This window comes from Cnephaeus nilssonii (assembly GCF_951640355.1).
Source record: "Cnephaeus nilssonii genome assembly, chromosome: 8".
Classification (NCBI taxonomy): domain Eukaryota; kingdom Metazoa; phylum Chordata; class Mammalia; order Chiroptera; family Vespertilionidae; genus Cnephaeus; species Cnephaeus nilssonii.
This window is the reverse complement of record NC_137079.1, coordinates 28,946,169-28,968,880: the sequence shown is the minus strand read 5'-3', so window position 1 is coordinate 28,968,880 and position 22,712 is coordinate 28,946,169. Positions and strand designations below refer to the sequence as shown.

The following is a 22,712-nucleotide window of genomic DNA, read 5'->3' as shown; positions in this document are numbered from 1 at the left end:
GCATTGTTTGCTAGTGCTTTGTTGCTTTGGGACCATAAGAGGCATTTAAGTGTAAAAGGGAAATCCTTTAAGTAAACCTTATATGAGTGACTTAACTTTTGTACAACTCCTAGAGGTGGTAGTGCCTGAGGAAGGCTCCGGCAACAGGGCAGGAGGCCAGCAAGGCGTGCACAAGACCATGAGTTCTGTGACTTTGTACTCTGCCTCTGAGTCCTCTGTGAGAAGTCCACAACACAATGTTGTCTTCGGTTCTAACACTGACTTTTACCCCATTTCAACTGCTCTGAAATTGGGATGTCACTTGCCTAGAAGTGGTGGCCATCAGGTGGCTATGCTGGCTTTGACATCCTACTTCAGTGCTGTTTAAATCTGCATTTCCTTGCTCACAGGAGAACTTGGTCATCTCTTCGTAACTTTGTTGGCCATTCAGGTTTCCTATTTTGTAAAGTGCCTATCTGCTTTTTCACACAAGTCTGAATCCATCTGGAATAGAAATAAGGATCTAATTTTGTCTTCTTCCATATAGATAGTCAACTGTCACCAAATGATATTTCAAATAGTCTTTCTTTTCCCCATTAATTGATACATCTCACATAGATTCTAATAGATTAATAGATCAGTAGACCAGTTGACTTCTGGCCTCTTTTCTATGTATATATCAATACGCTTATATCACACAATTTAATTATTATCCTATATAATAAAAGCCTAATATGCAAATTGACCATCACTCCAACACACAAGATGGCTGCCCCCATGTGGTCAAAGATGACCGCCTCAATGTGGACACAAGATGGCTGCCACAAGATGGCCAGCAGGGGAGGGCAGTTGGGGGCAACCAGGCCAGAAGGGGAGGGCAATTAGGGGTGACCAGGCCTGCAGGGGAGGGCAGTTGGGGGTGACCAGGTCGGCAGGGGAGGGCAGTTAGGGGTGACCAGGCTGGCAAGGGAGGGAGGTTAGGGGTTACTGGGCCAGCAGGGGAGGGCAGTTACGGGCGACCAGGCCGGCAGAAGAGGGCAGTTAAGGGTGACCAAGCTGGCAAGGGAGGGCAGTTAGGGGTGACTGGGCCAGCAGGGAAGGGCAGTTGGGGGTGACCAGGCCTGCAGGGGAGGGCAGTTGGGGATGACCAGGCCTGCAGGGAAGTACAGTTAGGGGTGACCAGGTCAGCAGGGGAGGGAAGTTAGGGGCAATCGGGCCAGCAGGAGAGCAGTTAGGTGTCGATCAGGCTGGCAGGGGAGTGGTTAGGGGGTGATCAGGCTGGCAGGCAGAAGCGGTTCAGGGCAATCAGGCAGGCAGGCAGGCGAGCCGTTGGAAGCCAGCAGTCCTGGATTGTGAGAGGGATCCCAGATTGGAGAAGGTGCAGGCTGGGCTGAAGGACAACCCCCCCCCCCTCGCCCCGTGCATGAATTTCGTGCATCGGGCCTCTAGTAACATTATAATAAATCTCCAGTATTCTTCTTCCCTCTTCCCCCTCCTCCCCCCGTATTCTTCTTTCAAGCCTTTATTAGCTTGGCTTTGCTCTTGAGTCTTCCATATAATTAAACCATCCTTGAATTCCTGGGATAAACTCTCTTTAGATAAAAATAATACTCCATCACCATCCCTGGATTCAAGTTGCTAATTTATTATTATTTAAATTAGGATTTGTATAACTGTGCTCATTGGTGAGATTCACCTGCATGACAACAAGGTTGTACCAGCTTCACAGCATAAATTGATGAGTAGTTATCATTTTCTATTTTCTACAGGATTTAGAAAACATATAAGAATTATCTGTTCCTTCAGTTTGATGAGATTTTATGTATGTGAAGAGATTTTTGTATGTCTGTTCATATGCCCATTCAGATGCTCTATTTTCTCTCAATTCAACTTTATTAAACTGTCTTTTTCTCAAAAGTATCTGTGTCTTCATTTTATTTGTAGTAAAACCAATAGATTTTCAAATCACAGCAGATTTTTCATTTCTAAATACCTTATCCATTATTTTCTTTACCAATCTAGCCAAAGGTTTATCTATTTTATCAGTTTTCCTAAAGAACCAGCTTTTGTCTCAGTTCATCTTTTCTATTGGTTCTTTGTTTTGTTTTTAATTTTCACTCTTTCATTTGTGAAATTTCACTCTTTCATTATATATAAATATATAGAAAGAACTCTGGAAATACATATACCAAATTGATGACAACATGATAATAATTATCTCTGCGTAGGAGAGAAATGGGTGTTAGTGAAGGAAGACTGTGACTTTTTATCTTATAATCATTACTATAGTTTTGAACTTTTTAAATGAGAATATATCTGCATTTTTTTCTGTAATTAAAAAAGAAACAAGTAAAAGCAGGATAACTGTGGCACTAAAATGACCTAGTTTGTGCAATGAGAATTCAGATAACATGACATGCAGCTACCTCTTTGCCATTTGGAGAGCTCTGCAATGGCAAGAATAATCCCTTTTTTCTCTCACAGTCCTAACGTTTTTATTTTTATATTTTCTTTTGTTTTTGATGGCACTGCAGTTTAGTCTGACTGAACCTAATAACGATAGGAAATGACATTTCATGGATTTAAAAATAAGTCTCTGTAATGACACTGCCACTTTTGGAGCAATTTGGAGTCTTGCTCTTATGTTTTTCTAAGTCAGCATTTATTACCTGCTAGTAATCTGTTGCAAAAAATTAAAGGAAACCTCAACTATAATTGGAGTTGGGAAGGCCTATTGAGGGAGCTATCACACCTTACCACTTGAGGTCAACTACCCCAAAAGGAAGACCTCAACTGCAGACCTCAACAGGAAGAAAGTCAATTACAGACCACAGCCCTTGACTACTTTAATACTCCAGCAGATTCTCCCCCTGCCCAGCAACAAGCCCAGCCAATGGAAACATCACAGCTTAGCCAATGAGAAGCCATCATTACCTGAACTCTTACTTTCCTTTAATGAACTTTCACTTTTCTTTTGCTGACTTCTTTGTCCTGCCCTCCTTTCTATAAAAGCCTTCTATCTTGTATAACCCCTCGTAGCATCTCTACTTATTAGATGAGTTGCTGCCTGATTCATGAATCGTTTAATAAAGCCAATGAGATCATCAAATGTACTCAGTTAAATTTTGCTTATTAACTATAGAGGAGAGACTGTTCCATGAAATGACTGCTCTCTGTCCCTTGAGCTGGACCCAGGCTAGAATGGAGGTTGCTTTATGCAAACCCCCTTTAGAGGCTCTCTGATCATAACTGATGTTCCTTCTGATATAAATCAGTACCCCTCCCTTGCCTCCTGCTACGTGCTAGTCCCTGGGACAGGTTATTGTCCTGACCTGGTCAAGCATGGAAATTAATTTCCTGTACCTGGTCGCACTGACGTACCCATTACTATTCCCCTTTTTACCCTGTATAATTCTTTGGCACCTGCCAAGTGGCACAGCGTCCATTTTGTCTTGCAGCTGCAGAAGATATGCCTCAAATGTAAGTTTGAGTTTCCCTTACATTTAATAAACTCTATCAATTGCAAGCCTCTTTCTTTGGTCTTTCCCTGCCCTCCACTTATTGAGTAAATGTTCAGTCTTGGGGCTCCTCCCTAGGTCTGCGTGTATAAATATCAACACTACATATTTTACCTATTTATTATGGGTTGAATTGTGGTTGCTGTTGCTCATTGTTTGACCTCTTACTACAATGGGAATTCCACCGGGCAGGGCTTTTTCTGGTTTGTTCACTGATGTTTCACCCCCAGAACTGAGTTGATCGTGGATATAAATATTCATTGTAATTCAGTCTTAGGACAGAAGCAAACAGTGAATATGTTACAAAGCTCTGTCAATATTTAATTTGGAAAGTCTTGACTCCCTCTTCCTCGTCATTTCCCCACCACTGCAGTTCAGGACTTCACGCTGAAGCTGGGACTACCAGAGTGCTCTCCCCTTCCGGCTCTTTTCTCACGCTCAGGACCTCTGCACCTTTCCTCTCCTCGTGGGCAGCTTCATCCAGCCTGGCCTCTGCATGCCCACTCCTGAGCCCTTGTTAATGGCAGCTCCAGAGCATGAGGAGGGCCCCATTTCCCTCTATCTTTCCAGATCCTCCCTTTCTTTAACGGAGCCATCCAGGTTCACTCTGCCATGAGGTACATGCGAGGTCTTAGGGTCACATAGCCGTGGATTTGAACCCAGGCTCTGCTGCAGACAGCTGTGGGATCTAGGCCTTAAGTGTCCTCCTCTTTAAAATGGGTTTAATAATTGGGTCTATGTGGTGCAGTTGCTCTGAGGATTAAATGAGAATGCAGGCACAGTTTAGCATGGAACCTGAAATGTGCTATGTGCACACCACGCTCATTGTCTTCAACATGGAGACATGGGAGCCAACTCTCCAGAGAAGTCCCTGACGCTGTCCTGGGTGGGTCTAGCCTGACCCAAGGAGGCATGCATGAGGGAAGGGAGGAGCAGGAAGGGAACTCAGAGGCAGACAGAAAACAAGACCAACCCAGGGCTCACTACTGTGGGAAGCCTGTAACCTTCCAGTCATGAGCACTTCGCAACTATGCTAGTCTTCCAGGACAAACGTGAGGCTCACTGTGACCAATTGCCACCATCGAGTCCTATCCCACCTGGATGGCTCTGGCCATGTCTCTTTCCAAAGTGATCCTACTCTGCAACTCATAGTCAACACGGGGCATTACCAAAATCAGAGGGTGATTATTAACAAATAAATTATTTAGTAATTAAAATAATATTTATTAATAAACAGAAAGGTGGAAAGGTATGACAAGAATGATTCTCACCTTAATAACAGTAATAATAACAGCTGACAATTATTTCACTCACATCTGTTCGCAAACTCAGTAACAAATATATGCATGTAACCAAGTGAGCTTCTCGCAGACTTGGTGATCAATAAGACGTACCAAGGCCAAACGAGTCTCAACACAAATGGTACAGACTAAGGAACAGATGAGCCAAGCACACGGTCTCAGCCAAATTCAAGCTCTGAGATGCATAAATGACCAGCTGCTCTAGCTGGAGCCAATCGTCTGAAATATATTTCTTTTCTCTAACTTCACTGCAAAAAAATTTTAAACCTCAACCCCCAAACAACTCAGTTATATTTTCATTAAATCTTGACTTGTCAGCTGAATCATTTTGAAAACACCAGAAACAAGACAGTGAAAGGCATGCAGTATGGATTGTCAACATACCAGGTAGTATTCTTCCAACTAGAGCATCTAATAGCCAAAAGGATTCTTCTTCGTTCTTTGTGATCAGAATCAGATATCCCGCTATAAAATTCATTCCCTGAAATTAGAAAAGTGAGACACAGAAATCCACGTTGAGCTTTAAAACACCAGAAGATTCTGTAATCATTGGGCTGCTAACTACTAACTTCCCATTTTCCTTGCTTTTCCCTAAAACTTGCATCATTCTAGAATGACCTTTTAGTGCAACTTTGGAGATACTAAGGATCTGACATCTGGTGCATTTAGTCTACAAGAAAATGATTAAAAGAAACTCTTCTGAATACTGCCTTAGAAAACTGAAATAGAAAATTCTTCAACCTTATGAAGGCAACTTACAATTGATTTCTTAAAAAATTAATCTAATAGCATGTAACGCTATATCAGAGGGAACACTACACCAATAGCCATATTTCATAAAGTCCATAAGGAACATGGTCTGACACACAGGAATGTTGAAAGAGATTCTTGTGATCGAGGCTGTTTGGGGAAATTCATGGCCAAAGGGCAGATGTTGCTGAAACACTTGAAGTATGTGACTCTCTTACTGAGAAGCAGCTAGATGGGGGAAGACCAAGGGTGGTGGGCGCTTAACAACAGTGAGTTAGGGTCATCTCTGGGTGACACGGTTTCAGAATTTCTATTTCCTCTTTGGCTTGCCTGTATTTTCTAAAATAAGTATGTATTTCTCTAATAATAAGGGAAAAGTCCAACTTTTGTCAACCAACAAGATAAATATGGACACGGAGACAACCAGGCCGGGAGAACACCATGTGAGCAAGAAGGCAGAGATTGGGTGAGGTGCTTAAAAGCCAAGGATTGCCTGAGACCAGCAGCTGGGGAAAGCCTGGGACAGAGGCTCCCTCACAGCCAGAGAAGGAACCAGCCGTCACACACCTCCATCTCAGACTTCGAACTCCAGAACCGAGAGACGATTCCTGTTGTTCACACCTCTCAGCTTACAGTGCATTGTCATGGCAGCCCCAGGAAGCTAATACAACATGTATGTGCGTATCTGTGTGTAGGTGTGTGCTTGTGTGTAGGTGTGTGCGTATCTATGTGTGTGTGTACATATATATTCCAAAAGCCAACATATATTCGAAAAGCCAATAGAGTTTTGACATCATGCTAATACTTAAAATTGTGTGGTTTATTTTTTAAAGCCATTTAAAAAATTCACAAGAACTGTACCTAGAATACTCTCAGGACAATTTCTGAGCCTCCTGCTTCCCCTTCTCCAAAAGGCAGGTGGAGTCCTTGTTTCAGAACAAGTTAATGATAGTAATAAACGCTGAGAATGGCAGGAATTCTGTCTGTAAGAATGGGCCCATCCCAGCTCCATTTACTTGAAGGCACTGCCTCCAGGCAACAGGGCAATAGGAACACACAATGATGAATTATTCAGGTGAATATGAGTAGTAACTATGATGCCTCTTTTGAAAAGGATCTGCCTCACTCCTTCTCCCATTTCCCCTCTGAGCCCAGAGCCACGCCACATGCTGACCATGCAGGAATGCAAATTGCAAAGCAACCCCCCGCTGCACAATCATTTGTTCAAACCTTAGGAAGGACCCAAATGGCCTGTATGACCCGCTCTGGAGCCCTGGACCATGACTGTTAGATGTATACTTCCCATCAAGATGGGCTTGGCCTGGCCGGCGTGGCTCAGTGGTTGAGTGTCGACCTATGAAACAGGAGGTCACGGTTCGATTCCCGGTCGGGGCACATGCCTGGGTTTCGGGCTCCATCCCCGGTGTGGGCCGTGCAGGAGGCAGCCAATCAAGGATTCTCTCTCATCATTGATGTTTCTATCTCTCTCTCCTTTTCCCTTCCTCTCTGAAATAAAAAAAATATATATATTTTTAAAAAAAGATGGGCTTACTCACTTCCTCTCAAGAAGCCTACAGACGAGCCTCAGGCTCCAGGAGCATGAGAAGCATGCAACCTTAGAGGCAGGGAGAGCCACACTCTTCCCGTGACAGCCCTGGGCTCCTGCTTGTAGCCATGGCAACAAGCAGCATTCCCCGTAACAGGAAGTGGGCAGCTCCTGCCAATGGCGGCTCAGGCCTCACAGGCCTTCAGCAAGCTCAGAGACAGAACCGGCCCATCTCAAAGGCACCGCTGCAGCTGCTCCTCACGCAGGGCTTCTTGCTTTCCCTGCTGTGAATAAGAGTGTCCCTCTGATGCACTCCAGCCGGAACTGTTCAGGGAGAAACAAGAAGTTTCTTTCCCACCTCACGTGTGCTTCATGCAGCGAATCCAAAACAAGACAGCAAAGTGGCAGGCAATGAGGCATACCATTACCTTTAATTGCAGGGAAGATTGACCTCCAAAACTAATGTCAAAGGAACACCCCTCACCCCCACCCTCCAACACACACACACACACACACACACACACACACACACACACACACACACACGATGCACTCTGAGGCAATAAGGTGCTGTTTGTCCCCTTCAGTTCTAGAAAATACAGCCCTGTGTTCACTTAAGTTACTTCCTAGCTGCTTCCCAACTTCCCACCTTCACCCCCTCTCACGGCCGTCTGACACCAAAAGAAATCATTACACAGGGGTCTCACTGCTTTTGTAACTGGGAAATGTTTGAAGTCACAGCTTGTGCAGGCGCTATGACTTAGGGAGTTTTGAACTAGATTGACAAAGAATACTTCACATAGACCTGAGAGTATCGCTGCTGTAAATCTGTGGGGTGCCGATCCTTTTCAGCTTCTTGGGGCTTACCTGGCAGTACCCCACACCTTGGTTGTGGTGCCCGTAGGCCAAGAGCACGTTGTACAGGGTCTTCTGTAAACAGGGATCCGCGCTCCTGCGGAACTTCACGTTGTCCGGGAAGGTCCTGTTCATATCTGCAGAGAAATCAATGACACGATAATCCAGAAGGTGGGAACTGAACAGTCTGTGAGGCACCAAACCCCGCCTGGTGAAGTGCTGGGCTCCGTCTCAGGTTTAAGGAGTGGTGTCATCCCTGGCTATGCATTTGAGTCACCCTGGTAGGGCCTGGCTGCCCTGTATGGGCAATGAGCACCTGCAGCCTTCACAGTCAAGGTCCTGGGCGACTGGAGTCGGGATGGAAGAAGAGGGCACTCCCAGGACCCCCGTCCCGCTCCAGCCACACCCAGGGGGGCACAGTGGGCCCCAAGAGTGATTCTCTCAAAATCAGTGACAGCAGAGTGGGCTTCACTGCGGGGCCAGACTTTTCCTCACTTTTCTTCACGCTGCAAACCTGTCCTCACGCTGACCCCTCTCAGCTAAGGGGACGCTTGACTCTAGAACACGTGACAGATGAACATCTTACACAAAACTCTAGAAAATTTTCCCAATTCTGAAGATTGAAAACATAAAGCAGAACACACCAAGATTCCTTTTCAGAGCTAAACAGAGAAAACTGAAAACTAAGAACTATACAGACTGGTCAGTGTGGCTCAGAGGTTGAATGTCGACCTATGAACCAGGAGGTCACGGTTCAATTCCTGGTCAGGGCACATGCCCGGGTTGCTATCCCCAGTGTGGGGCATGTAGTAGGCAGCCATTTGATGATTCTCTCTCATCATTGATGTTTCTATCTCTCTCTCCCTCTCCCTTCTTCTCTGAAATCAATACAAATTTATTATTTTTTTAAAAAAGAAGAACTAAATAAACTCAGCTGGTCAAGGGCACATGCCCAGGTTGTCAACCTTTGTCTGCAGGAGGGCTTCCTGGCCAGCCTCTTCCTGCTCATCAGACACCCACTTCCTCAGCCCGGCCCTCCCACCTGGCCCGCCAGGCCACACCAGGGCACCAGGGCCCAGTGCAGGGGCACAGGTGCTGGACGAGGTCACTAAGACAACGCCTGACATTTTTTTTTTTTTAAGATTTTTAAATTGAGTTTTAGAGAGAGAGGGAAAGAGAGAGAAAAACATCAATGTGAGAGCAAGACATCAATCAAACATCGATCAGCTGCCTCTTCCATGCCCCCGACCTTTCGGTGCACGAATGATGCCCAACCAACTGAGCCACACTGGCCAGGGCCGATGCCTGACTTTTTAAAGCTGAGTTTTATAAGTTAATGCTGTAGACAGGTGCAAGAGCATAGAGCAGTGGTTCTCAACCTTCCTAATGCCGCGACCCTTTAATACAGTTCCTCATGTTGTCGTGACCCCCAACCATAAAATTATTTTCGTTGCTACTTCATAACTGTAATTTTGCTACTGTTATGAATCATAATGTAAATATCTGTGTTTTCCGATGGTCTTAGGCGACGCTGCTAGCGGTTCTCAACCTGTGGGTCACAACCACTGCTGATATTTACATTACGATTCATAACAGTAGCAAAATTACAGTTATGAGGTAGCAACGAAAATAATTTTATGGTTGGGGGTCACCACATGAGGAACTGTATTAAAGGGTCGCGGCATTAGGAAGGTTGAGAACTACTGGCATAGAGGATATCAACTTAAACTTTTGCATCTTTTCTGACTCTACTGACCCCACTTAGTTAGATTAGTGGTGTGTTTGCTACTGTGCTATGTATGATAACCAAAACAAATCAGATCCCCCTCACAGATCTCACTATGGGACCCACATAACCATTAGCTTCTTCTGTCATGATCTAAGATAAGCATGCACGGTGTCTCCCCTCTATACCTCAGGAAACCCAACCTCTATTTTACTTATTTTATTTTATTCATTTTTTAAAATATATGTCCATTGATTTCAGAGAGGAAGGGAGACAGAGAGAGAGATAGAAACATCAATGATAGAGAATCATCGATCGGCTGCCTCCTGCACACCCCACACTGGGGATGGAGCCCACAACCCAGGCATGCGCCCTGACCGGGAATCGAACTGTGACCTCCTGGTTCACAGGTCGACGCTCAACCACTGAGCCATGCCAGCCGGGCTACTTATTTCATTTTTTATAATTTTTAATTTTTATTAATTTCAGCGAGGAAAGGAGAAGGAGAGAAAGATAGAAACATCAATGATGAGAGAGAATCCTTGATCAGCTGCCTCCTACATGCCCCCTACTGGGGACTGAGCTCACAACCTGGGCATGTGCCCTGGACCAGAATCGAACCCAGGACCCTTCGGTCTGCAGGCCGATGCTCTATCCACTGAGCCAAACTGGCTAGGGCCCAACCTCTATTTTAGCATGATGTCCACAAACCTCTGTGAAATGCTGCAACAATGATCCTCTGGACCCCAGGCCTTGTCTTTGCTTATAAAAAACTAGATCTGGGCAGAACAACAAGCTTAGTGTCCCAAAGCACATTATTTTTTATTGTTTTCTATAAAAAATTTGTTTTGCTTTTTTAAGTGTCCCCCATAAGTCTGTCTCATTCTCCATCCTTGCCTTGGCCTACGCCTTTCACTTCTGACAACCTGAAGGACGGACAGTATCACAGGGACAGTGAGAAGGAGCTTTGCAATGATTCAGGACTGAGGAGTGTCATCCCCAAGAGGTGCCAAGAGGTGGGAGATATAGCGTTTCTCTGTTTTATTAGCCATGGATAGATTTTTAAAAAAAACTTTTATTTGAATGAATTTAATTTATTTTTTATGAGTATGATGCATTTTTGTTACAATTAATGAAGTAATTGATACACTGTCATTAACTAAAATTCCTAATTCATTTGTTTGTTTGTTTTTTGTGTCTCTGGGTGGGCTTGAATCATTTAGATTTTAAAAAAATTTCCACAAATTTTTTTTCTTTCTGGAATTCTAAGCATTCCAAAAACTGCAACTGGTCAGGAGAAAATGAGTGCTCTTTTTTTTTTTTTAAATATATTTTATTGATTTTTTACAGAGAGGAAGAGAGAGGGATAGAGAGTTAGAAACATCGATGAGAGAGAAACATTGATCAGCTGCCTCTTGCACACCCCCTACTGGGGATGTGCCCGCAAACAAGGTACATGCCCTTGACCGGAATCGAACCTGGGACCCTTGAGTCCGCAGGCCGACGCTCTATCCACTGAGCCAAACCGGTCTCGGCGAAAATGAGTGCTCTTATTTTCATTTTTTACTAATTCAGACTAGAATGACCAGTTGTGCTCATTTTTTTTTTTTGGTAATATTTTTTGTTATAAATTTTTTCATATGTTTTTAAATCTTTCTACGGGAAACGTTACCTTCAATTGTAGAAGTGAATGTGGACAGGGGCATTCAGACTATGCTTACATGGGATGAAACATCCATTCTACTAATCCTATAAAATTATTTGTGCAGGTTCCTAAAAAAAATAGACACAGAATTACCATGTGATTCAGCAATTCTACTTCCGGGAATATACCCAAAATAACTGAAAGTAGGGTTTCGAAGAGATATTTGTCCACCCATGTTCACAGCAACATTATTCACAATAGCCAAGAGGTGGAAGCAACCTTCGTGTCCATCAAATGGGTGAATTTTAAACAAAACTGTGTCTCTACATACAATGAATAATTATTCACCTTAAAAAGGAAGGAAATTCTACACATGCTATAACATGGGTAAACCTTGAGGACATTACGCTCAGTGAAATAAACCAGCTACAAAAAGACAAATACTGTATGATTCCACTTATAAGAGGTACTTACGATAGGGGCAGAAATAGAATAGTGGGGATCAGCTATAATTGTAAGAAATATTAACCATGCTCTGTTAACTGTGATTGTTTTGTTCTGATTAAAGAAAGCACATTCTGCCCTGACCGGTTTTGCTCAGTGGATAGAGCGTCGGCCTGCGGACTGAAGGGTCCCGGGTTCAATTCTGGTCAGGGGCATGTACCTTGGTTGCAGGCACATGCCCAGTGGGGGGCGTGCAGGAGGCAGCTGATTGGTGTGTCTCTCTCATCGATGTTTCTAACTCTCTATCCCTCTCCCTTCCTCTCTGTAAAAAAATCAATGGAAATATTGAAAAAAAAAAAAAAAAGAAAGAAAGCACATTCTAACCTGGCTGGGAGTTGCATGTGGGGCAACTCACCTGGAATGTGGCCCATCCTCCCCATCTGGGAGCTGCCTATTATCATGGAAAGATTAACAACCTTGTTGCAGAAACCAGAGCCGCCAGCCCTTTGAAGACCCCCAGCCTTTGCATACCTGCAGGCCTTTGCAAATCTCCAGCCCTCATTACATGAAAACTGCCCATTTGGCATACACTTTTTCTTACGTCACCATATAATCTTTGTCCTACTCAATATAAGCAGCTGGCTTATGGTGGGGTGCAGAGCAGATTTTTGCTGCTCTCCCATATGGTGGGCATTTTTGGAATAAATGCTCATATATGATTCAACCCTGTCTCTGCTTAACTGGCTCAAGTAGTGACAGGCAGCATAGACCCATTGATTGTCCGGTTACACTTAAGAGTCATCAAATTCCTAGAGACAGAAAGTAGAATGGTGGGTATCAGGGACTGGGGGACAGGAAGTTAGATGGGAACAGAGTTTCAGTTTGAGAAGATAAAGTGGTAAATTTTATATTATGTATATTTTACCACAATAAAAAAAATATTTACCCAAAAATACTGGCACTAAACAGAGCCTCTAAATTCATTTGTCAAACCAATAGCAACATTCTATTTTGTTTACTATGCTCAGCCTCCCTTGGACCTCCCAACCTGACTCAGCATTTCTGGCCCTGCTGAGTGATACCCCAGGCTGTGCCTGCAAAGCCAGCAACGGCTTCTGTTCTGAGCCCTTTGACCCCAGTTTGCTGTGCAATCAGGATGCAGCCAGAGGGTTCAGCACCCTCAGCTCCCCCACTGGTTCTAACCCAGGGCATATGAGACCCTGAGGACTGAAGGACCCCATCCCTTATGTTGGGGACACACCACTCTCTCACTGTCACAAGTCAGTGTGACAACCTCTCAGCACAGAAAGTAATTGAATTTTTTAAATGAACTATTTGTGTTTACATATTTATTTCCCAAAAACTGTTAAAATCAGAATGGCAGATGTATTTCCTTAAAATGTAATTATTCAATTTAGGTTAAACTTTGTTTTTGAGAACTTTGAACTTTTAAGAGCCAGAGAGCCTATGTAACTATGAGGAAAGTGGAGGAAAAAGAGGTCAGAGGCCCAAAATACCAGCATCCCTAGACAATTCTTAAGAGTTTGACACAAAGAAAGAAAACTCTGGTGTGTGGCTTTAAGGTACATGAGTAGCTGTACCTGTAAGTCCCACGTGCTCCTGGCAGGCACAAATCCCTTACAGCGTTACCTACTGTATTATGACTGCTTGCTCAGCGCCCTTCTCATTCTCCTGGAGGGTTTCTTCATGGAAGAAGTCTGGTCTTTCCATGGTCATTTTCCTCACTAGCTAGCGAGGCGCTCAAATATTTGCTGAATAAATTAAAGACATTGTTCTCACCCGGCCAGTGTGGCTCAGTGGTTGAGTGTCAGTCTATGAACCAGGAGGTCACGGTTCGAACCAGGAGGTCACGGTTCAATTCCCGGTCAGGGCATATGCCCAGGTTTCGGGCTCGATCCCCAGTGTGGGGCATGCAGGAGGCAGCCGATCAATAATGATTCTCTCTCATCATTGATGTTTTTCTATCTCTCCCTCTCCCTTCCTCTCTGGAATCATATATAAAAAGACATTGTTTTCCCCTCATGATCACTTAAGTTTTGATTTTCCTTTAAGAAAAATAAAATTTCAAATTGAAATCAGTTGGTGCATCTTTAACCATGTTTGTTTCTTTGTCAACATCATGACTTCAAAGACTGAGTACAAACCCAATTTGGGGATGATTCCCGCTCCTCCTCCTCCTGCCTGGGCACCATGCACCCAGGGAGGGATGCCATGCTCACCTGTCCTGATGGCCTCCTCCAGGGTGTTGTTCCTCTCTCCCTGGAGAAGCTGGTGGTAATAGCCAGGGTTCCTCTCCATCTGCGCCTGGGCTCCACTCACCCCCATCCAGACGCGGGCCCTGTGCTCGAGTGGAACACCTTTCCGGATATAGCGCTTCACTGAAACCGAGAGAAGGGACAGTTTTAGAAGGACAGACAGACATGTCCCAAGGTCAGAACCTCATAGAGGGCCCTTTGAGCAAATGGCACTAATTTCAGCGCCTTTAGCTCACCAGTTCTCTCCTTAAATCAAACATTAAAAAGATGCAAAACTCCATACAACACCCCTGAAACTGGTACATACACTCATTACAGGTTCCTGCTGTCTCCCAAACTGAGCCCAACCAAGTGGGAGGCTGCAGTAACCCCATACTTCTTCTTCACTGTCCAGACAGGGGCTTCAAAGTCCGCCCACTGGTCCTCCCTCGCCTCTTGCCACACAAACTGTGCCAGACTCCACAGAGGTAAAGACAGGTTAGTGCCAAAACCGGTTTGGCTCAGTGGATAGAGCGTCGGCCTGCCGACTGAAGGGTCCCAGGTTCGATTCCGGTCAAGGGCATGTACATTGGTTGCGGGCACATCCCCGGTGGGGGGGGTGCAGGAGGCAGCTGGTCGATGTTTCTCTCTCATCGATATTTCTGGCTTTCTGTCCCTCTCCCTTCCTCTCCGTAGAAAATCGATAAAATAAAAAATAAAAATAAAATAAAAAGACAGGTTAGCCACAGGCCCAGCCTCGATCCCATGCTCAGGGCAACTTGGACCAGAAATAGTCACTGTGACCCAGGCACACTGCACAGGGGAGGAAATGTCAGGAAAACTGAAGGGACAGAAGCCATGCCAAGTGCAGGGACATGAAACAGGAAGAGACCCTCCGCTGGTCCTGGGAGCTACAAGCAGAGCCTCGAGGGCTGGAGGGTCAGCTGTGGGCAGGGACAGACCCCGAGGCCCTAGTGCACCAGGCTCAGATGCACTGTCCTTCCCTGGAGGTGATGGTGCAAGAGTAGGGACCGAGGTCACATGGGTGTTCTGGAAAGTCCTCTGGGGGCAGAGACCAGTGAGAGGACAAACTGAAAACAGGAGACAGCAGGTCCCCGAGCCGTGAGCTTGTGTGCAGCACCTGGCTGGGAGCGACGGGCTGCCGCTGCAGATGCCCTTGTCTTGTTTTGCAGCTAATCTCTGTAAGTTGAGAACTACAGCATTTGGGAGGAATATTTTTATTGAAAATGAATATGTGAAAAGGTAATCCGTAGTTTTCTAATGACCATAGAAACATATAGGAAAATAAGCCAAAAACCACGAGTGACCTCAATAATCAATATTCAATGCCCAGCCGATGTGACTCAGGGGTTGAGCATCAAACAATGAACCAGGAAGTCACAGTTCGATTCCTGGTCAGGGCACAGGCCTGTATTGCAGGCTTGATCTCCAATGGGGGGCGTGCAGGAGGCAGCCAATCAGTGAGTCTCTCTCATCATTGCTGTTTCTATCTCTCTCTCCCTCTCCCTTCCTCTCTGAAATCAATAAAAATATATTGTTTTAAACAAGAAAAGAACAAAATTAGAAACAGGCCCACATAAATAGAATCAATTGCTTTTTGACAAAGTTGCAAAGGCACTTCAATGCAGATATAGAATAGTCTTTCCAACAATGAATGTCCAAAATAAAAAATACCAAAATATTAAGTGCTGGCAATGTGACACAGCAGGAAATCTCATTCATTGATGGTAGAAAAGCAAAATTGTACAGCCACTTTGGAGTGACAGTTTGACATTTCTTACAAATTAAACATACAGTTACCATATGACTAGGTATTTCCCCCAAGAGAAATGAAAGCTTAACTTCACGCAAAACACTGTAGGTGAATATTTATAATGTTGGCCTCACACATCCTAAATGTCCTCTGATGAACAGATAAAAAAATAAATTGTAGTACACCATACAGTGAAATATTCCTCAGCAATAAAAAATAAACTACTGATACACCCAAGATCATGGATGCATCTCAAACACATTATGTTAACTGAAAGAAGCTAGACTCAAAAGGCTACAAGGTGTATGATCCCACTTAGAGCACATTTTCTGATGGCTGAAGAGATCAGTGGTTGTCCTGAGGTGGGGGCGGGGACTGCCCACCAACAGGCAGCAGAAGACAATTCTGAAAGTGATGGACTACTTTGACTCTTGCAAACTCTATGGGTTTGTCCAAATTCATAGAACTATACACCAATAAGAGTGAATTTCACTACAAATTTTAAAAAGTAATTTAAGAAGGGAGTCAATGGGGGGAGACGACATATGTAATACTTTCAACAATAAAGATTTAAGCCGAAACCGGTTTGGCTCAGTGGATAGAGCGTTGGCTTTTGGACTGCAAGGTCCCAGGTTCGATTCTGGTCAAGGGCATGTACTTGGTTGCGGGCACATCCCCAGTGGGGGGTGTGCAGAGGCAGCTGACCGATGTTTCTAACTCTCTATCCCTCTCCCTTCCTCTCTGTAAAAAATCAATAAAATATATTTAAAAAGAAGATTTAAATAGCAAAAAAAGAAAAGTAATTTAAAAAGGGAAAGTACAAAATGGCTAAACCCCTCCCTACGGAGTTAGACACTGGCTCTCCTGTGACTTCCCAGCCTCAAACCTTGAGCAGGTCTCAGCTTTCTCATCTATAAAACATAAGTAAAGCACTCAGCCTAGTACCTGAAATACAGTCAGAGCTCAAGTTGGAGAACACATGTCTTTGCTACGTTTTGATGTTTGCTATCTGGATTTACAAAGTTTCTTCAGGAAAGAATGAAAACAGTTTCCTTGCCCTCAAAGACTGACACTTTCCCAAGGGCAGGGCTCACCCACAGGTCATCGCGGACATTGGCAGAAGAATAAAATATAAAGGAAAAACAGCAGGGAAACTTTCTTAAAAAAGAAGCCGGACCCCAGAGAATTCACCTCCATCTGTCTGCCCCAACCAAGTTAAGCAAATCTCCAGTTTTGGGTATTTGTCTTTGAAAATGTGTTTTTGTAATTTATTTCTAATTTATATGGTGCCGATTTTCTAAGCCACTGGGAAGGAGATCTAGAAGAAGCAAGTGGCCAGGAGGCTTTTCGGCCTGTGGAGTCCCTTCGCATCAAGATGGGACATGAAGAGGAGTAAGGATAGGAGCTAGGTCAAGACAGGGCTAAGCTTGTTGAGCTTGGTCCTCAAGGCTGTGGGAGGAAGAGTAAGCTGTCTTAAGGGCCCCTAGTGGATAGTTGCTGTAGACAAAGAAAAAGAAAAATATTCATCATATCCACAAGTAGCATAATCAAGCAGCCTAACTTACCTGAACATAGGCTGAATGTCAAGATTTATAGATACTTGTGTTACTGGAGACTTTAAGATAGGCAATACAGATGAAAATCCTCCCCCAAAGAGAAAAAACAAAATAGAACAACAACAACAACAACAAAAGCAAGATAAGGTGAAAAAAAAAAAAAAAAAAAACAGGATCAAAGGGAGATTTCAAGGTGTGCTTGCTGATATCCAAGGATGAGGCTCCCAGGCTGAGTTCCCTGGTCACTGCAGGACACAAATCCCTTCCACGTCATCTCTTCCTTGAGGTGTCTCGTATCTGACTACACGACAGTCAGCCTAGGAGGCAAGGCAGGAGAAAACTGGATTCCCAATTCTGGAATAACTTGTCCAGCTGTGTTTATGCCTGACAGCCCATGCTCTCACTGCTTCCTTGTCACACCCGGAAACTACACCAAGCTCCAGTGGCAACATCCTGGATCACAGACCCGTGTGAGGCCACACCTCGCGCTCTCGCTGAACTAATCTGTGTCATTCCCTGAAACGACATCAGGCCACGAGGCTCTCCAGTTCACCTTGACACTGAATCCCATCCCCTCGGCTGAAGGCTCATCAGGAATCAAACATATCTGTTCCTAAACCTGTTATCCGAACCTGTTAGCTTTCTGTAAAGATACTTGTCACCATAATCACACAGTTTAACTGACATTACACACATCTTAGAAATATTAGAGCAAGCAAGCAAGAATTATTTCAGTAAAAACCAAGCTAAATTTTTAGAAAGAGTTGAAAGAGACAGGTACCCAAAGCAAAAGCAAAACAGAATCTTTGAAACTGCAGGATGGGGGAAAGAATCAACATCTGGGAGGAGTCTGTATTCAGGTCGCTTTAATTCCTGCTCTACGTGGAAAAAAAAACCCCACAACCACCAAAACACCCAATACTGGAAAATAGAGACAATGAATTGAGAGTGTGTTACAAAACTTAAATTAGTGGACCCACCCTATTCAAAGGAAAGGAGATGATAATACAGAATCGAATGACAAACATCAACTTGCTGTGATTCTCTGCTTTAACTGACCTCTGGCTTAGTAGTCCAGAGTTAACCATGTTGGACAGGAGGCCTTCTTCTGCAATAAAAGCAAGCTGCAGCCCCATTGGTGTGGCTGCTGCATTTATACACATGTGTGCATGCACACGCTCATGTGCACACCCTGCTTCTGGGGGAGACGAAAGGACAGTCGCCAGTGATCAGTCACTTTTATAGGAGACTGGAGCCTGGGGCAGGAGAGAAACTTAGTATCACTTTACATCTTTTAGTATGGTTAAGACATTTGACCATGCATATAAATTGTTTACTTTTGAATACTTGTATGTAACTTTTTAAAACAAAAAGACTATTCAACTTTTAAAAATAAGTCGAAAGGAAAAATTAAAGGCAGCCCTGGCCAGTGTGGCTCAGTGGTAGAGCGTCGGCCTTCTCACCGAAGGGTTGCGGGTTTGATTCCCAGTCAAGGGTCAAGGGCATGTACGAGGGTTGCAGGTTTGTTCCCTAGTCAGGGCGCATTTGAGAGGCAACCAATGGATGTGCCTCTCACATTGATCTCTCTCTCTCTCTCTCTCTCTCTCTCTCTCTCTCTCTCTCTCTCTCCCTCCCTCCCTCCCTCCCTCCCTTTCTTTCTCGCTCTCGCTCTCCTCATCCTCCCTTCCATTCTCTCTAAAAATCAATGGGAAAAATATCCTCAGGTGAGGATTTTTAAAAAAATCAAAGGCAGATGTGCTGCTGGAAACACATGAATACACAGGGCCCATGCAGGGATGGACATGTTTCATGTAGGATGGTACATGGTACATTGGATATTATTAGCTTTCTGTAAAGCAACAAAGGACCAACTTTAAGGTCTCTTCCAGCTGTTTTTTTTTTTTTTTTTAAATCCTCACCTGAGGACATGCTTAGAGAGAGGAGGGAGGGAGAGAGTGAGAGAGCCATGGATGTGAGAGAGAAACAGAAATCGGTTGCCTTCCATATGTGCCCCAACCAGAGATTGAACCCGAAACTCAGGTATGACTAGAAATCAAACCAGCAACCTTTTAGAGCACAGGATGAGGCAAAAACAATGAGGCCACACCACACTGGCTGGGCTACCTGAGTTTTCACTAAGCACCCCCATCAGTGATAGCCTGGAGGAGGGAGGGCTGTCCAGTGTGTAGGGACAGCCCCTGACCCCTGCCTACCGGACAGTTCCCAGACCCACCTGCTTACACCCAGCCCTCCGTCAACTCCACAGATATATTCCAGGCACCTACTGTGTGCTGGGACCACTTTGGGCCCTATGCGCTAACTGCTTTAAAAGCAAAAATTGATCTCTCCATCCCCTTGCTCATAATTCCTTTTACAGTTGGCTTCTGTCTGCCAGGTCCAGGTGATGTGTGGCTACATGCAGGGTCCCCTGGCTCCATCTCTGGCCCTTTCTAAGTACACCCCTAATACTCTAGTCACACAGTTCTGTCCCTTGCCTCTGACCCCTGTCCTCAGCCTCTGACCCCTGTCATCAATGTCCTATTTCAGGAAACCCCTACACACCTCTATGCACCATTTATCTGACTTCTCTTAACTCCTACCAAGGGGCACACTCCTACCAACGCTCTTCCACCTGCCCAGCAGTTACCACCAAAACCATTCATTCATTCATTCATTCATTCATTCACTTAAACACTGAAGCAATTACCCTGACCAATCCCTGCCAGCAGAGAGGGATCTTTGAGTCCAGCAGGGGAAACAAATGATAAAATAAATAAGATCTGCACTGCATTAGACAGCGTGGAGAAAATAAGCAGGAAAGGGGTGAAAAGTGTGTGGATGCGTGGTGTGATGCGGGAGTGCCATTCCAGACAGGAGCTCCGGGAGGCCTCGTGGAAGTGGCATTCCAGTCAGCACCTGAAAAAGATGGGAGGGGCTGGGGACGGACCCCAAGGAGAGGCAGGTGCTAGCTGGAGGAACAGAGAGGAGGCCTGAGGGAGGTGGCCCCGGGGACTAGAGAGAGGAAGGGAAGGGGCTGGGGCAGAACAGGTGAGGAGGGGTCCAGTAAGGGACGCAGGGAGGGCTTGGTCACAAGCATGGACAAGTGGAGAGCCCTGGCCATTTCGAGAAGCAGAAAACCAATTTTCTTCTGGAAAGAAAGAACACCCCTGTACCTTAAAAGTGCAACTTCTAGCTGAATTCAAAGCTTTGAGCCTCAACTTGGAGCCTACATAGGACACACACCTGCCTCGCCACTTCCCAATCTCTGGATCCCTGGGAGAGACGCCAGACTCAAGGCAGCCTCCCTGGCTTAGGGGTGTCTAAGGAATCCTGAACCCCTCTTCCCCCGGAGCTTTTATCAGCCAGTGACCTGTTTGCTGAGGGCGTGTGGACCAAGATCCAAACTCACCTCTCATACTTTTCTGGACACTACTACTTCCCTTTAGAAGTTTAGACCATTTTATTGCTCTTCTAGTGAGTATCACCAGGTAGGTGGAAAAGAATTCTTCATAAGCTGCATAATCAAAATCTTCAGGCCTTTCAAACCCATAGGGATCAATCCTGCAACACAAAAAGAAACACCCTGTAGCCCAGAATCAAGCTCCCCACGCACGTGCGACCAGTGGCACAGAGCGCCGGGCCTGCCCAGGGTCCTGTCCCGGGGTCCTCTTCCACGCCCGCGCCCGCGGGTCCTCGCGTGGAGGGGCGGGGCCGTCAGGAGCCGTGACCGACCCGCGGGGGGCGGGGGGATGGCGCGCCCTGGACCCACCCCCGGTGCAGAAGGGGGTCTCGGGCAGAGAGCGGCAAGAATGCGCCCCTGCAGAGGGACGCGCAAGGGCCAGCACCCCCACCGCCGTACCGTCCCACCCCCCGCACCCCCAAATCCCGCGACGTCCCATTCCCGCATCTCCAAATCCCGCACCACCACCCTCGCACCCCCAGGCTGGGCGAGGGGCGTCCGGGCCCTGAGCGCCCACCTGGGGACCCGTTCCCGCGCTGCCTCCTCGCGCTCCGAGGGCTCCATGCAGAGGAGGCGGGGTGGCTGCCCTGAGCCGCCCGGACCTCGGCGGGGTGGGGGTGCCAAGTCCGCCTCCCGGGACTCGGGGCAGCCAGAGTCCTTCCACCGCCGCGGGCGCAGGGAGGCGGTGCAGGGGGCCGGAGGCAGGGGGCGGCGCTAGGGGTGGGGGAGGGGAGAGGCGGTGCTGGGGGCGGGGCCAGACGGAGGGGGAGAGGAGAGGGGAGGGTGGTGCTGCAAAGAGGGGGAGGGGGAGGGAAGGGAAGAGAGAGTGCGGGGGGCGGGGGGGGGACGGTGAGCGGCGTGGGAATAAGGCGGGGGCCCGGGAAGATGGAGGGGAGGGGCGGGTGGGGCCCCAGAGCGAGGGGGAGAGGGCGGGCGCTGGGGTTGCACCTGCTCCCGCGGCTCCCGCGGAGGGCCGAGGGCGGAGGGCGGAGGGCGCAGTCGTAGTCCGAGGCCGCTGGTGCCGGGAGCGTGGGAGGGGGTAGCGCTGCCCACGACTCCCTCCCTGCCTAAAGGGAGGAGGCGCTGGGAGCTAGGGAATGGGGACCGGGTGCAGGGTGGGGATGGGGTGGAAACGGGGTGGGTGGGGGTAGACCGGGGAACGGGGTGGGGGTGCAGGGGCGCGATGGGGGGACGGCAGGAACCGGATGAGGAGACCCGAGGAGCGGGATGGGGAGTGGCGCTGGGCGGGATGGTGGGCAGGCGCGAGCCCCCGGCTAAGGGATGGGAGAACCCGGGGGTTCGAGCCGGGTCGTCCTCCCAGCCTGCAGGCCTCTTAGACCTCGAGTAAAGGCCGGAGAAGATCATCCAGGTTGGATTCTTCCGAGATTCCTTCAAGCCTCAGTGCCCAGCAGTTCCAAAGGCCAGAGTGCTGACTTGTGATACCTTTTTTATTTGCTTTATGCAGAAAAAGCAAGTCTCTTTTTTTCTTTTTTTTAATTTGATCTCCACAACCTACAGTTCAGACCCGAGAACCTGCCCTGTTCCTTCCTGCCTCCCTTCTCCACCCAACCCCAACTGCCGTGAGCCGGGCCTAGGAAAATGGCAACAGCCAGGAGCTGTGCAGTCTGAACTGACTGGCCTTGGCTGTTACAACCCAGCAGTTGGAGGGATGTGCCGCGCCCTGTAGGACTGCCATCTGGGGTGACTTGGAGTGAACAGCTGCCGCCTCCCTAACGCGGTGTCCAGAATCTTGGGAGCATGAGTCAACTCCCAGGACTCTCCGAAAATGAACAGCAATCTGATCACGCAGCTTCGTCTGCCTTTCACTTCTGAAGGAAAGCACCACCAAACAAAAACAGTGTATCAGCCACTCCTCCCTGGAGATCCAGGGCTGCCCTGCTTT

At 46.6% G+C, this 22,712-nt stretch overlaps 1 protein-coding gene across 3 annotated transcripts in view; it reads right to left on the bottom strand.

Annotated features, from left to right (window-relative positions):
- The window catches only part of GRTP1 (growth hormone regulated TBC protein 1), a 34,711-nt gene extending 13,202 nt beyond the window's left edge, over positions 1-21,509 (bottom strand). The window contains exons 1-5 of one of the 3 annotated variants that reach the window (XM_079779577.1): positions 21,327-21,509; positions 20,759-20,910; positions 14,005-14,163; positions 7,962-8,086; positions 5,183-5,279 (exon numbers count right to left, since the gene is read on the bottom strand). In XM_079779577.1, the coding sequence (XP_079635703.1) occupies positions 5,183-5,279; positions 7,962-8,086; positions 14,005-14,163; positions 20,759-20,910; positions 21,327-21,373 (580 nt within the window). In that variant the 5' untranslated portion in view covers positions 21,374-21,509. Of the gene's footprint in view, positions 1-5,182; positions 5,280-7,961; positions 8,087-14,004; positions 14,164-17,358; positions 17,667-18,408; positions 18,523-20,758; positions 20,911-21,326 lie in introns of those variants that run through there. The other 2 variants (XM_079779578.1, XM_079779579.1) reach the window with 2 other exon arrangements.
- Positions 21,510-22,712: the final 1,203 nt, after the last annotated feature.